The 17,377-nt window shown below is 37.8% G+C and overlaps 1 protein-coding gene across 1 annotated transcript in view; it reads left to right on the top strand.

Annotated features, from left to right (window-relative positions):
• The first annotated feature begins 909 nt into the window (after positions 1 to 909).
• LOC118486494 overlaps positions 910 to 17,377 on the top strand; it is a 30,950-nt gene continuing 14,482 nt past the window's right edge. Inside the window, exon 1 of the mRNA XM_035982977.1 lies at positions 910 to 1,170. Within this exon, the coding sequence (XP_035838870.1) occupies positions 910 to 1,170 (261 nt within the window). The remainder of the gene's footprint in view (positions 1,171 to 17,377) is intronic.

The following is a 17,377-nucleotide window of genomic DNA, read 5'->3' as shown; positions in this document are numbered from 1 at the left end:
TTCATCAAGTTCATCAAGATTTTTAGTAAAAACTTTGCTGATTTGCTTGTTTGATTTTGCAGGTTGTGTTGGAGAATCTTCAGATTTTCGAACAGATTAGGTTTCCAAAGATAACCAGCGAAATTGATTAATTTTGCTGACTGACCAGCGAAATTAATAACCAGCGAATTTGGGACGTAATTTCTCGGTGATCGGCGAATTTAAAATCCAAAGGCGACTTTGGTAATCGTGTGAATTTTCCTCAGCGAAATTAACACGGTTTCGGTGACTCTACCAGTTGTCGTATTCGCGAAATTACCAGCGAATTTAATCTGTGAAGTTAACCAGCGAAAATAAGTCTGCGAAATTGGCTAGTGAACTAAGTCTGCGAAATTAACAAACATCAGGACCAGCGAATTTAGCAGCCTATCAGCGAAATTATCAGCAAAATTAAGAGGTGGAATTTCAGTTGGCAAGCGTCGGAAATTTTTCGGTGTTTTGCAAATAGAAATTGATCCGTAACTCGTTTGACTCTGGAAAATCCCGAATTCAGTTTTTGACATTATATATCATTGGATTCGTCTTTTCGAGACGATTCTAACGGTATAATTTGGTAACCACTGTTTTCGGACAACTTTTGTACGGTTTTATCAGTACGGTTACGGTAAAACGTGTTTAAAGATGATTAAAGTGGACAATGTCGAGAAGTGGCCAAAGCTTACAAATGTTAACGAATATGCTGTCTGGAAGGAGGAGTTTGAATTGGTTGTGAAGAGCGAAGATACCAGAATGTGGTATTGTATTATAGATGGATACATGGCTCCTACACGTCGTGTTGAAGGAAGGACAAAAGTGATTTCTTATGACAAGATGGATGAATCTGAGAAACTGATGGTTGATGCTGAGAAGAAAGCTTTAGCAGTGATAAAGATGTCCCTGCCTGAGGGAATTAAACATACCATCAAGCACTATGGGACTTCTTATGATCTGTGGGAAGCTTTACGAAAACGCTATCAGAATTCATCAAGACAGAGTGTAGGAGATCGTGCATTTGATGAAGAAGTAGTTGCTGTGAAAGAAGAGAAGAAGAAAGCTCTTGAACAGAAGGTTGAGAAGAAGGCTGCAGAGGTTTCAAAGTGCATGGATGGTGTGAATGAACGTACAACAGAGGTGAAGGTAACACCAGAACCTGTAAGTCATACGTGTCATAATTGCACTGAACTACAGGGTGAAGTTGACAGACTATCGGAACAAAACAAAATTTTGTTGGCTGATTTGGAAAACCGAAAAGAGTTAAATGTTCTTTTGATTAAACGAGAGTCAAACTGTTTGGAAAAACTCAAATCAAATGAACAGGAAATTAGCAGTTTAACAAGCAAAGTCAATGAACTGTTACAGGTAATTGATTTGGCTCGTGAAACTGTGAAAGAAACGAATAACGAGCTTTCAGAAAAGTGCACAGAATTGGCTGATGCACAAGCCAAAATTGTAGAACTTCAGGGGAAGTTACATAATTTTGGGAATTCTTCGTTAGTCAGAACTCAAATTCAAAAAGGTTTAAAAAGAAGTAATGATAAAACAGGGGTGGGGTTTACAAAAGCTTCATCTTCTGACTACTCATTTTTACCAACTGAAGATGAGCTAACTGATTTTGTAACCACTGCACATGTAGTGGATCCGATAGCTGTGGACTTGCCAAGTAGTCCAGTTTCTTTGAAAGAATCTGTTGGGTCTAACAGTACACCTCATAAATTGGATGAGGATACTGAAGACAACAAGACCAACACATTTAAAAAGGGATCAAACAAAGAGAAAATATCCTGTTTTAAATGTTACAACAAAGGGCACGTGGCGAGTTGTTGTCCTTTAAAGAAAGGTAAGCAAAAAGTTGACGAAGTTATGGACGGGAACCAGGTTGGGTCAAGCAATAATGTGAAATCTGAATCTAGTTCAAAAACTTCCAATAAGAAGTTTTCGAAAAAGAGATCGTGCTTCAAATGTCACACCAAGGGACATGTAGCTAGCTGCTGTCCTAACAAAAAGAATAAAGCACAGGTGAGTGAGGAGAAAGGTTCAAATTCTCCAAAGAAATCTGCTCCCAAGCAACCACAGAATGTTGCTGTTGGTGTAGATAAGGCTGAAAAAGGAACTCCTCAAGTTCCTCGTTTTCAAAGAAATCAACAAAGATTTCAGCCTAGATCTCCATCAAGCAGATATCAGAGACCTAGAAGCAGTTCACCTAGAATGAACAATTTTAATGGAAATACAAATAATTTCAGAAGTCAAAGTCAATATCAAAATCGATACCAGAATAATGGTGGTCGAAATTTTTATAACAATGGCTTTAGAAATTATAACTATAATGCTTCTTGGTATCGAAATCAAAATCAAATTCCAACAGGTCTAAGATCCAAGACTCCAGTTAGGAGTAATGGATATTGGATGGACGTTCCGGTGGTTGGTGAATTTGGACGACCCAAGACCATTAAGGCTTGGGTCCCCCAATCTAACTAATTTTTTAAGTTAGTGTGTGCAGGAGCTGCTAAGGAGGATTATCAACTTATGTTGATAGTGGCTGCTTCAGGCACAGGACGGGGGGTGTGAGATTGATGATTTATATATATTAAATGATTTAAATTTGTAGTTCAAAGTGTTGAGTCGACACAGAAGATAACCTGGCAGATCTTTATACTAAAGCATTTGACAGGGCTCGCTTTGAACACTTAGTCGAACTCAACGGGATGAGGAATCCTGAATAACTGGTTTTTCATAAGAATTTTTGTAAATAGTTTACTGCTTTTCATAAAAATCAAAAACATAAAAAAAAAAATTGAAAAATCAAAAACAAAAAAAAATAGAAAATCAAAAATGAGTTATCACTGTGTGAAAAGGAGAAATGATAGTACATCAGCAAGTTAGACTGTCACACTGAACTTGAACCTAAATTGCTTAAGTGTGATAGCAGCTTCATCATATGATGTACCAGTAGGCAAAAGCATGAAATAATCAACTTACCAATGTGATATAAACCTAAATGAACTGAATATGAGTGGGGAACACATTAGTGGTGTATGGTTTAATGACCTTAATTCTTGCGTTGATAGATTGCCAAAATCTGAAGTTTTGGGTCTTTATACTGTTGTTTTATCTAGGGATATCTTGGCTGTATGTCTGTTAGAACTAAAATTGTACATGACCCCAGGAAAGATAGTCACTTGGAATTAGCTCATTTCTATTTGAATGTCTGTATATTTCCCGATACACACAATTTTGATCTGATTCTGAAATCTTCTCTGAAAAAAGTCGTGTACCTCCTCTGCTGCATCCAGATATATGCTGACCTGGAGGTGCTAGGCAACGACAGCTTCTGCTGCATCCAGATACATGCTGACCTAGCTGTACGTTGTCGCGCTATAGATCTAATACACCCGAAAGAGGCCCTCAAGTGCCCAAAAGAAACCCAAGAAACCTATATCAAACTGAGAAAATCTCATTTGATTTGTATATTATACCATCTCTACTAAGATCTATTCTGTTCTCTTCTCAACCTATTCCCAGTTAAGATTTCAGAAATCAGGATTGGACTTGTGAAATATGTGGTAGGGAAGATACTTGCATGATAGAGTGTGCTGTTTATATTTCCAGGATTTGATTTATATTTAATTGGGTGTTCATGGTTACGAAATCAAAACATGATAAAACAGGTTAAATGCAGAACTAGACACAGACAGGATATCTTAAAGGATGACATCGGTATACTCACCTACTACGATGAATCTTTGTGCATACCTTGATCGCGGGGGTATATCCTGAAGTGGGACACACTAATATATCAGTAAATAAAATTACCTTAATGTATCATACGGTAATGGTACTTGAAATGTTCATGCATTTTGTTTAAGAGGACAAACATACTGGTAATAGTCTTGAACTGCTTTTCACGAAAAATTGAATAAAGAATTATATGATTGTGTGAAACAGTTTGCTTGTGCTGATATGATCTTCTTACCAGTGATTCTCACAAAAATAGAGTGTTTATTGTTTTCGTTATTTACTTGCTTTCAGAAAATATAAAAAAATCCAAAAATAGTGTCATTTTCTGTTTAAAATTCTTAACGTACGGAAAACTGTTATTCTTGGAGGAATTGTTACTGATAGGGGGAGACGGTGTTAGTAAGTGAGTTCAAAATTTTAAAATCAGGCAGGTTCTTGTGTGTTGAACAAAAAGTTTTGCGTGTTGGTGATGAGTTGAAAATGCTTAATCTGTGATACAGTTTAACTAATCTCCTGAAAAATAATAATTTATTTAACTTTTGTTGAAAAATTCTTATGGTTTCTCGAGATGTTTGTTTTATAGTATACAGATTGAAGCAGTTTGTTGCTGAGAAGTTGCTGTGAAGTGTGAAGATGAGAGTTTGATTGGATGCATGGTAGAACCTCCTTTCTATATTGCAGACAAGATTGAAGAGTTTGAAGATTGCTTTGCAAATGCTGAACTGTAGTTTGCTCAAACGCTAACGTGTTGAAGATTTGGTGATTGGATGCATCAGCTTAGGGGGAGTCTGTTGCTGACAGAAGCTATTGAAGCTGAAGCTATCCAAAGACCAAAGACAGTGCAAGACTACGTGAAGATTGCAAGAAGCCTGAAGACAAAGTTTTGACTCAAGACAAAGTTTTTATGAAGCTATTGTCAAGGGGGAGTTTGTTGGTGCATGTTTGTGACAACAGCTTAGATTTGGTCTTTGGATATCTTGTAATTAGTTAAACGATAAACGGTTAGCGGGTTTAGCTCTGTAATAGTGAGTTTATAGTGTTTGGGCTAAACTAAACCCATTTGGGTCAAGGGGAAACGAATTGGGCTTTGCCCATGTTGCAAACCCTAGCCCAAATAGTAAACCTTGTGTTATATAAACAAGGTTAGGCTTTAGGGTTTAGGTTGATCAGTTAATCAGTTAATCAGCCAAAACAGTTTGTGAGAGAGTATTTTCGTGAGAGCAATTAGGCTTGGACGAAAATTAGGGTTAGGGTTTGATTGATTGTAATACGTTTGTTTGATAATCAATAGAAACCCGGTTGAAAGTGATTTGCGTTCTACACGTTTTCTGCTACAATCTGATCTAGAGGATTCCGCACTCTAGGTTAGATAGACGATTCTGTGACGATCCATAACATCAAGGGGACCTACAGAAAGGTTGAAATCTCAAATCAATTCTTCGCCGATAAAGGAGAATTTGATGTTGATAAGGCTTTCAACGGGAAAGTCAAACATATTTTTGGGAAAATGGTTGATAAGAAGGTAAAGGGTGCTAAAGAGTTTTATAAATCAAAATGTTGGTGGGACAGATGTGTTCCAAAGTCACCCAAGGCTGGTGAAGCTTGGGTGGACATTATGTTTGAGTAAAACACCGGACTTGCCGGAGATCCCAAGTTGGTAATCGTGGATCAGGAATCGGCATCTTTCTAGTGTTTGAAAAATTTGTTTGAAAGATTTTGAATAGTGTTTGAATGTTTACAGGTGAGAGGACTACGCCGGAGCTTCCAGGTTGGTAAGTGCGAAGCAGGAATCGGCATCCTGATTGGTAAAATGGTGATGTAGACGTAACATTCCTACAAGTGGTATTGTGTGCTTTTACAAGTGGTTATTTTTACAATTGGTTTAGAGATTGCTTGATTGCAAATGGTAAATCAGGGACATTAAGTTGTACTTGATTTACTACATATGGGTAAATGATAGACAAGATGATGAACCACATCCCCGAACTTAGTATTAAAATCAACCAAACTTATTTTCCGGAACAATCATTTTGATTAAAACAAACTTAAGTGTTTTGAAATCTAAATGAGAAAATAGTTTGTTGATAGGGGGAGTTCTGATTGTTTATGCCAAGTGAATGGCGAATTGATGCGATTTGATATCGGTTGTCATGTTTCTGTACAGTTTGTTTTCAATTTTCGTTAATGTGTTTGCATTTTAGGGGGAGTAGAAAATTTCTGAAAATCCAAAAACATTAGAAAATTTGAAAAAGACAAAAACATGATAAAAACCAAAAATGAGTTTGTTGTGAAAAAGAGGAAATGATAGTACATCAGTGGACTATCACAATATGCTAAAGAATTGGAAAGATTAAAAGTGTTAAACAATCTTACTGTGGATGTGTCAGTAGATTTTTGCACATTTAATAAACTGTGACGAGATATAAACCTAAATTTCAAACTTGCTTGTTCTGTGGGTTAACACAAACTTGGATATATAGGTAACCCCTGAAATCTTGTTTGAAAGGTCCCTTATTCTGAGATACTAGGTCTTTATGCTCAGTGATATCTGGGGTATTATCCCGGGACTTCTGCTGTATGGAAGTACTGACCTAGTCCCCGGATAATACTTTCTGCAAATGCTTGAAAAAGCGCCGCCCTCAGCAAATCGATGAAACAATAAAATTGATAGTCATTGTTGTTGTAAAAAAGATCCTCTAAAGGGGACCCACCAAAAGTCGAGCCGTCATCTCTCTGCTGAACGGAAGTTCTGATCTGAGCTCTCACGGTTTCGCACCTAACCCCTTACAGATATCATCTGTGGTATATTCACCTGTAAGACTGAATATTGGGATCTGGATACGGGAGTATATTCAAGTAGTGGGACACACGGATAAGTTTTAGTTTCTAAGACATTAATATCGTATCTCTGATCAGTTGAACTTTGTGTGAAAATTTAAGTGGACCAGTATACTGACAATCTAGGTAAATTGTTTAGAACTTAAAATGAAATGAAGCTTAACGGTGTTGGTGATTTGTCTCATAAGCTGATATGATCCTCTTACACAAACTCACAAAAATAATGTTGTAAATATTTCTTTACTGAATTTTATTTCTCTTATGTCAAAAATCCAAAAAGATTTTCAGTGTGTTGTAGCATAATATTTTTGAAAAATTCAAAAAGATTTTCGACAACTGGTATTGAAAAGCTGATTTTCAAAATTCCAAGTGCTAAACATGACGAACAAATGGTTTGGGAGAGTGTGTTGGTTTTTGAAAACAAAAATGATATATATCTCCAAGTGGTTTTTCAAATTGTAAAATCAATTTGTGATTGTGTGCTGTCTGCGAATGATTCATTAGATTTTTACATGTTATCATCAGAAAATTTATTTTTGGGTAGAGGATGTGCAGGTTTCAAAGAGATAGAGATCCAGGTTCCGATACCTGAAGAATTTGAGAGTTCAACAAGCCAGACTGCGATCCCAGCATATCGAAAGGGGGAGTCTGAAGACATCTGAGTAGATATCGTGTGAGAAGAGTCTGTTGATGATGATGTAAAGAGAAGAGAAAGATTTGAGGATGCTTTCACTGATAAAGACTGAAGTCGTTGAAGACACGACACTTTAGACTCGTCAACATCTGAGGGGGAGTCTGTTGGTGCAGTCATCTGTCGTCTTCGTCTTTTGTCGAGTCTCGGTCATGATGCGGATCCGATCAGGCATGACATCACGAGTGACATCACTAGGTGACATCACAAGTGATGTCATGATGCAAGAAATAAATGTGGCCGTTTACATCATGTGACATATAATATGAATTACATCAAAGCTTCATAAACGACAAAGTCATTTTAGAAGTCAAAGTTCATGATTTCCATTTGTGTTGATTGGACCAAATGGAGGTCCAATGAGACATCACCACTAGGAGATCCATTGAGATGTTGAGTATGAAATGTCCAATCAAGACTTCACAAGAAGGGTTCATGATAGTCAAACATTACGGATCGCTTTTATGGAAGTAGTTGGAATCGCTTATATGACAAATCTGTGGATCGCTTTTAAGGTTGTTGTTTGAATCGCCTTTATGTCAATGTATTTCGAGCGGTCCTAGAGTAGTATAAATAGGCTACTTTGTCATTTCATTTGTAACAGTTTTCAGATCTGGTACCGAGGTATTGCCGGTTTTCCTTGTGAATGTAAACAGTGTAAAATCAATCTACAAGAGGTTTAAAGTGTGAATCTAGCTGTGTACGCATCCGTTTCCTTGTTTCCGCCTTTGAAACGGAGTTGAGCTCTTCCGAACGACTCGTTTAGGTCGCGAAATCGATCCTACAATTTTGCAGCATCCGAAATCCGAATCGGAATACCCTTCGAGTGTAAAGTCGCTTTTCCTAGGATACCACAACCCCAATGTAGGAGTTCCCTTCAAGTAGCGTAATATCCTCTTCACAATGATCATGTGCGAAGCTCTCGGGTTAGATTGATATCTTGCTGCGAGGCACGTTGGGTACATGATGTCAGGACGTGAAGCAGTTAAGTACATCAAAGAACCTATCATGGAACGATAAAACGTTTCATCAGCCCTGTCTCCGGTGAGATCTGGGTGAATCCCATGATTTGTTGCAAGTGGGGTAGCCGCTGGACTAGAACTTGACATCCCAAATTTCTCTAGAATATCATGAACGTACTTTGTCTGGTGAATGAAAATTCCCTCAGGTAGTTGTTCAACTTGTAGTCCAAGAAATAATTTCATCTCCCCCATTGATGACATTTCAAATTTTTGCTTCATCACTGATTCAAAATCTTTGCATAGATTTTCATTCGTCTACCCAAAAATTATATCGTCCACATAAATCTGAACTATCAGAAGATGTCCGTCGGCCTCTTTAGTGAAAAGAGTGGCATCCACTTTTCCACGTATGAAACTATTGGCTAGTAAGTGTTGAGACAAAGTCTCGTACCAGGCTCTCGGGGCCTGGTGTAAACCATACAACACTTTATCCAATAAGTAGACCTTGTTTTTGTGGATTGGGTCGATGAAGCCTGGCGGCTGACCGACATGAACCTCCTCTTTAACCTTCCCATAAAGAAATGCTGATTTTACATCTAACTGATAAACTTTGAAGTTCTTCCAAGACGCAAATGCAAGGAAAATTCTGATTGCCTCTAGTCGTGCCACAGGACAACAAGTCGAGCTTTGTTCCGTACAACAACTCCTTTATCGTCTCTCTTACATTTAAATACCCATTTTGTATTGATTTTCCTATGACCATCCGGCAAATCCACTAGCTTCCACACTCCCAACTTTTCAAACTGACTCAACTCTTCTTGCATCGCAATGACCCAAGAGTCTTCAGTAAGCGCCTCTTTGTAAGTTCGCGGTTCGATCTGCGAAATGAAACAACTTAGTGAAAAATCAGTTTGTAAAGGTGCTACTGTAGAATAAAAACATGTAAGGCCCTGGTCAATTTGACGTCTCGTGTGAACGCCTGATTGCAATTCTCCTATGATCAACTCCTCTGGATGATATGAAAGAGTTCGTGGCATTGCTTCGCTTGGAACATCCACATCGCCTTCCAGATTAGTAACATTTTGATTTGCACCTTGTTCACCAATTTGGTTTGTTTGACTTAAATCCTGAATCTGCTCCCCCTTAGAATCTGAATCTCCATGATCAAAGATCGGCATGTTCTCAGATTCTTGATTATTATTCTGATCCGACTGATTATCTTGAGCAACTTCATTCTATTGGACATCATCGTGTTCACCAGCATTACTAGGACCTGCTTCATTATCATTTGAAGTTTCCCGTGGTCACCTCGAATACTCAGCTGGGAACCTTTGCTGTGACTCGTACTCACGCAAAATATCCAACTCATCAAAGAAGTCTTCTTCTTCCTCTGATTCTTCTCTCATGTCAAATGAATCCCATAACTTGTCATAATGATAACGCCATGAATCTCCTGGATTTTGTGGCGGCTAGTATAACCTTGACATTCAACATTCGCAGCTTCAATAATCCGCTTTTCACTTAGAACAAAGACACTTCGCGAAGGACTTGAATAACCAACAAATATACCCTCAATGCACTTCGGACCAAATTTTCCATAAGGCTCTAGAACAGTACAGGGTGACCCGAACGGTTCAAGATACTTCAAATTCAGTTTGCGGTTATTGATTAACTCAAAGCATGTTTTGTTGAACTTTTTGACAGTGAGAACTCTGTTGAGCGTATAGCATGCGGCGGAAATAGCTTCAGCCCAAAAATTTATTGGTAACTTTGAATCTGCGAGCATCGTTCTGGCCGTCTCGATTAGTGTCCGATTTTTGCGTTCTGCAACTCCATTCTGCTGTGGAGTGTACGGAGCACTAAACTCATGCAAAATACCTCTTTTATCACAAAATTCTTCCATCTTGCTGTTCTTGAATTCAGTACCATTATCACATCAAATTCTTTTGATACTCCTTTGGTACAGATTCTCAATCTTCTTGAACAACGCCATCAAACTGTCAAATGTTTCGTCTTTCGTCTTCAAGAAAGAAACCCACGAAAATCTGGAATAATCATCAGTAACCACAAGACAATATTTGTCTCCCGTAATACTCTTGACATTCACCGGACCAAACAAATCCATGTGAAGTCTCTCCAGGGGTCATGAGACTGAATTGACTTGTTTTGTAGGGTGTGACTTTTTCTTCTGCTTGCCTTTAACATAGCTAATGCACTCCCCTTCCAAATGAAAACCTTTGACATGGACTCCAAGAACTAAATCATTGTGCACCAAGTGATTCATTTTTCTAAGATGTATATGTCCCATCTTCCGGTGCCACAATCTCGATTCTTTTTTAGTTGCTCTGGACACGAAACAATGAGCCTGACCCGTGGTCGTAGTAGCTATGCTCATATCCAACACGTACAGATCATTAACTCTTGGTGCCCTATGATAATCCATTCCTCAGGGATAACAAATCCTGGCTTCAAGATCAAACATTCTTTATCAGTGAAGTGATTGGTATACATCCTGTCACAAATCTGCGAGATACTCAGCAGATTGTTCTCCAGCTCAGCAATGTAGTTAACTCTCTCAAACATCACAATCCCGTTGGATAACGTTCCTTCACCAATAATCCTTCCTCCTTGATTACCCGCAAAACCAACATAACCTCCATTGATATTCTTCACGTCATACAACAATGCAGTCTTCCCTGTCATATGTCAAGACGCTCCACTGTCCATAATCCAGTGTGAGACTAATCTCGGAAGATCCTGCACATATAACAACATGATTTAAACACTTCAATAAAGATGCCGATTCATGCTTCGCGATCAAGGAAGCTCCGACAATTCAAATTGTTTAGTCAAACATTGTGTCCACCCAAGCCTCATTAGTCTTGGGTGTAACCTTGGTACTTTTAACTCTCGCAATTTGAATTTTAAAATTTTCAGCCTTCAGAGGTGGAAAATTTGCATCATAATCAATCGGAATTGAATCCTCAGAAGGTGAAATCTTTTTCTCAGTTTTAGGTTTCCAAACTTGTTGAGATAATGCTACCCGTTTGTAAAACTTGTCATTTTTAGTTATCACTTTCGTTACGGGTTCATTTTTCACTTTGGTCTTGTCATTTTTCACACTCTTTTTCTCAACAACCACTTGAGCTTTACCCTTCTCGTCAACTTTCTTCTTTTGAATCTTCACAGTCTCAGTCTTAGGCTTCACGTTGGTACACTTTCGTGCAATGTGACCAACTTGATTACATCTGAAGCATGTTCGAGTATCAAACACTCGAGTTGTGCCTTCAGACTGAGCCTGTGAAGCTCTCTTCTCAAAGAACTCTTCATTCGATTTTGAAAAAATTTCTTTCTCTTCATCAGCAAGTGAACTCGAACTATTCACAAACACATCAACAAACCTCTTGTTTTTAACATTTCTTCTCTGATAATTCTTACCACCCTGATAACCACCCGACCAATTTTTTCGATTCTTGTTGTTATAAAAACACGGTGGAACAACAGGTTTCTTGTAGTATGATTTATCTTTTTCAAAATTCATTTGTCTCTTTGTTTGACTCAAACTGTTCACTTCTGACAACTCAACTTCGACCAACTTGAAAACATTTGTTAACTTTTACACATTCACATTCTCAATTGGAAACTCTGAATCCGAATACAACTTGTCAGATCCCGACATCTTGTACATGACAAGAGTAGGTTCATCATTTAAGTTGTTTTTGGACTTTTGTTTCGGAATGTATTTGTCCAGAAAACATCCATCATCATCAGCTGAATCAGACATCAAAACACTTTCAGTTGTGCTCTTAACAATCTCTATCTGAACACTATCATCAGATGATGTAAAAGTAACATCAATGCTTTCCGGAAGTTTAACTCCATTCTCTTCCTCGATTTCAACCAACCCAGATTGCTTTTTTGTATAATTTTCAAGAATTGGTGGTGGTACTTGATGAAAACCCACCCCAGTTCCATCTGAGTACACATCTTCGCCTGCTTTGTTTTTCCCGATGGGTTTGGGAACAATGTGTTGCAAAACAAATCTTGCGGAGTTGTAACTGTTAAGCTTCAACTGGATTCGCTCATTTTCAATTTCAGCCTCTTGAACTTTAAGTTTCAATTTAGCGATTTCATCCAGTTGTTCGTTGATTGATTCTTCTTTTAGTCTAAGCACAGTTTTTAGTTGAACATTTTCTTTATAAGTTTTACCATTTCGATCATCATTATCTTTCATTGTGCTTTTAAGCTTCTCAAAATTTTCAATGATTTGACGGTTTTCAAGAACTAACTTTTCATTTTCTTGCCTAATCCTCTCATGATCCGTTTTATCATTTTCAATTTTATTAGTTAATTCTTTTGTCCGGGGGTTGAAGCTTTAACCATCTTGTCACGTTCAAGAATTTGATCCTCAACGTTTCTGACTTTTGCTATCAGATCTTCAACCTTCTTACCGTTGAGATACATGACCGTATTACAAAATTTGCATTCTTTGATGCAATTTTTGCAATCAACATCCCCATTGACTTTCTTACCTGATTCAGTCGTTGACGTGTTTGAACTGACCTGGCTTTTAGATTCAGACAAGGATTTAGAATCTACCTCAATCGCCTTAGCTGCCAGCACCTTGTCAGCCATTTTCCCGAGGTTTTTAGCAGACAACTCCTGAGTAGTTTCAATGATCCCAGTATCAACCTTCTTTGACTTTGCTTTCTCTTCTTTTTCCTTTTCTCTTTCTCTTCTTTCTCTTTCTCGTCTCCAGTTCCCCACCATTTATTCTGCCAGTAATCATCATCATCTTTTAACTCTTTGATTATGGCCTCTAAATCAAGAGTGTTGTGATCAATAGCAATGTTTCCGTATGGGTCAAGATAACACTCCCTATCTGGATCCCATCTATTTGCTCTCTTTGCTTCCGAAAAGATACAAGATTTTCTGATCATTCTGTTTGTGGCCAACAACCTTCTGTAATTATACTTCTGTTCTTCAGTTCTGTTGTCTTTCCACGGAACAGGTTCATTCTTTGCCATAAAAGCGTATCCAACCGCATCTTCCTCCGGTAGCAGTTCACTCCAGTCATAACCCTCATCATCATAAATCACCGCAAGAGCTCTAGATTTCTCTTTGTTCTCTTCAATCTGCTTCATTCTTGGTGGCTCCGATTTGTTTTGATGATATATCGCCTTCTTGTAGTAATCTTCCCTGAACGGGTTCTCAGACTCATCAGTATATGCGTTTCTGCATTCACGTTTGAAGTGACCTTTCTTCTTACACTTGAAGCATGTCACCTTGGACTTGTCAAACCCCAACTTGGTAGATGGTCCACCAATTGATTTCCTGCCGGTTATTTCCATGAAACGTTATGCTCGACGAACAGCACTGGCCATGCACCACCTTATGTCAATTAGTTCCATTTCTTCAGGATCTATTTGATCATAGTCCTCTTTTGTTAGGTTGGTGTTGCCAATCTTCCCAGCCACAAGACTTTCATAAGATTCCAAGACCGACGCTAGGAAAACCATCTGCTGCTTTGCCGACTCTTCGCTGAAATTCTGAGCGTTCTTCATGTCTACAGCGATGTTGCAATGAAACAAATTCTTTGCATCAGACCGGTTTGAATTTGATGAAGATCCACTGTGATAACCATTGTGATATTCACTGCTTTGACTTTCTTTGTTCGTTGTGAGACATTCTCAGTAGAAAACGCAGTTTTAGGAGAATTATTCTTTGGCATCATGCTCTTTGGATAATACAAATCCAAGTTCTGCTGGTACGATGAGTGATTGACTTTGTGTGTCTTCTTTAGCTCCAGCTCATGACTTTCAAGTCTCTCAATCAACAAATCCACAGTAAGATCTGTAGGCTTGATCGTATTCTTCAGCATCAATGCATAGTACTACCAATCCATTTCATCCGGTAATGAATCAAACAGTTTATCAACTAGCTCATCTTGAGGATAAGAAATTTCATGTCTCGCTAGTTCCAGTTTTAGATGCCCAAACCTCTCAATCATTTTACAGACTGACTCATTCTTTAAACACCCAAACAGATCAAACTCTTTTTAAGCAGTTTCCTTTTGTTTTTCACAATTTCTTTACTTCCTAAACATTTGTTTTTCAACTTTTCCCAGAGATCTTTAGAACTAGAGTATTCGATCAGAGGGATTATATCTTCACGAACTGATTGAAATAGCAACGCAATACATTTCTGCTCAGCAACAAACGACTCTATCTCATCAGATGTTGATAAAGTTTCACCCTTTTTGCTTCCAGCATCATATCCATTTTTGAGACTCTTCCAGCTCAGAAACGCAAAAGCCATCAACCAATCTTCGAATTTCTTTGCCCACCGACTATATTCTTCAATAACCATCAACTTCGGTGGTTTGTTGTAGGATCGTTTGCTGACCCAAATGAGTCGTTCAGAGGTTTACTCTTGCAATTCAGATGCGGAATAATAAGAAAAGCAAGTAGATATAGCCTGTTCTTCCTCCTAACTGTCTTTTGTATTGATTAAAAACGATTTACAGCTCGATCGTCACACCGGCAGAGCTTCGGCGTCGAATACAATGACTCGATATCTAGAATCGCTCAAGACCCTCCTATATATAGAGTTTTGGAACCGCTCATGTGGACATGTGACACATGAGCGGTCCAGGACTTGTACATAAAAGCGGCCCATGATGACACATAAGCGATCCAACCCTCTAAAGACCATATGAGCGATCCTAGCTTCTAACACCTATACTGACTCTCGTTTTCTCGTATAACGTGCCCTATTCTATACAACACAATGCAAGACCTGATCCTAGACACTTAGACGGAATCAACAGATGTAGTGCACCAACAGACTCCCCCTCAGATGTTGATGGAGTCGTCAACACACCTTGATATCAAAACTGTGTCTTCACATCTTCAGACTAGATCAGTCTCTGGGCTTCCTCTTCTTTCAATCTTCAGACTCCCCCTCTCGATTTACTGGCATTCTTTTGTTCTTCAGTAACATCCTCAGGATCTTTGTCTGGCATTCAAACACTCTAATTCTCTTGATCAGATCTCTTGATTCCTTAAGTTCATCAGCATCATCAGTTTGACATGATCTTCAGAATCAGAATCTGATCTTCATAGACTTTTAGAATCGAATATCCTGGCTCTATTAAAAATTTTTAGCATTAATTTCTGAGATCGAAACCTGGCTACCTGCACAATCTTAACCCAGAAATAAATTTTCTAACTTTATCACATATCAGATACCTCTGCACCAATATATGACTCCCCTCAATACAACCTATGATGAACCACTTGAAGAAGATTAGATTTATCAAATACAGTTAGATTTACACAATCACTTCCCCTCAAATTCTGCTCATCATGTTTAGCACTCAGAATTTTGAAAATCAGTTTTCCAACGTCAGTTTGTCGAAAATCTTTTTGCTTTTTCAAAAATTTAAACTAAAACACACTAAAATCTTTTTGGATTTTCTGAGAGATAATACCTGACACCACTTGAAAAACAAAAACATAAAGAAATAAAATATTTACAGACAATATTTTTGTGAGTTCGTGCAAAAGGATCATATCAGTTTATGAGACCAATCACCAACACCATTAAGCTTGATTTCATTTTAAGCTTTAAACAATTTACCTAGATTGTCAGTATGTTTGTCCTCTTAAATTCTCAACACAAATTTCAATTGATTTGAGATACGATATTAATGTTTTAGAGACTTAAACTTAATTGTGTATCACTCCACTTGAATATACTCCTGTATCCAGTTCCCAAATATTCAGTCTTACAGGTGAGTATACCACAGCTGATATCTGTAAAGGGGTTAGATGCGAAACCGTGAGAGCTCAGGTCAGAACTTCCGTTCAGCAGAGAGATGACGGCTCGACTTTTGGTGGGTCCCCTTTAGAGGATCTTTTTGCATTTCAACAGCAGCGACTATCAATTTTATTGTTTCATCCGCATACTGAGGGCGAAGCTTATGTTTCAAAGCTTTAGCAGAAAGTATTATCCGGGGACTAGGTCAGAACTTCCATTCAGCAGAAGTCCCGGGATAATACCCCAGATATCACTGAGTATAAAGACCTAGTATCTCAGAATATGGGACCTTTCAAACAAGATTTCGGGGGTTACCAATATATTCAAGAATAGTTACCCACGAATTAATCAAGTTTGATTTAGGTTTATATCTCGTTTCAATTTACTAATTGTGCGAAAATCTACTGACACATCCGCAGTAAGATCGTTTATCACATTTTGACTTTCCAATTCTTTAGCGTGCCGTGATAGTTCACTGATGTACTATCATTTCCTCTTTTTCGCAACAAAACTCAATTTTTAATTTTATCATGTTTTTGGCTTTTTCAAAATTTTCAAATGTTTTTGGATTTTCTGAAATTTCCCTACTCCCCCTAAAATGCAAACACATTTCAAAGAAAATTTAAAAACTTCAAGACTTTTGACCTACTAGAAACATAAAATGCAAAAACAAACTGTACAGAAACTTGACAACTGACACTGAAACACATCAAATCGCCATCCACTAGGCATAAACAATCTGAACTCCCTCTATCACAAAACATTTTCTCATTTTATATTTCAAAACACTTAAGTTTGTTTTAATCAAAATGATTTTTCCAGAAAATGAATTTGTGTTGATAACAACCACTTGTAGATTTATCAATATTAAAAATGGGGATGTGGTTCATCATCTTGTCTATCTTTTGTCATGAATAGTAAATCAAGTACAGATTAATGTCTCTGATTTACCATTTTCATCTAAGAACCTTCTGTACCACTTGTAAATGTAATTAACTCAACATATCCAAGCATCTCAAAATTTAACCACAATTACCACCTGTAGGATCAAGATTACCACTTTGTAGATATCCAAAAACTATCAATTGTAGGAATATTATGTCTACATCACCATTTTATCAATCAGAATGCCGATTCCTGCTTCGCACTTACCAATCTGGAAGCTCCGGCGTAGTCCTTTCACCTGTAAAAAAAAATCCAAACATTAAACACAAACATTCAAACTTCTCAAATACTAGAAAGATGCCGATTCATGATCCACGATATAAACTTGGGATCTCCGGCATAGTCCTTTGACTATTCTGGGAAACAA

This window comes from Helianthus annuus, chromosome 14 (assembly GCF_002127325.2).
Source record: "Helianthus annuus cultivar XRQ/B chromosome 14, HanXRQr2.0-SUNRISE, whole genome shotgun sequence".
Classification (NCBI taxonomy): domain Eukaryota; kingdom Viridiplantae; phylum Streptophyta; class Magnoliopsida; order Asterales; family Asteraceae; genus Helianthus; species Helianthus annuus.
The sequence above is the reverse complement of the archived record's forward strand: the minus strand, read 5'-3'. Positions and strand labels throughout refer to the sequence as shown.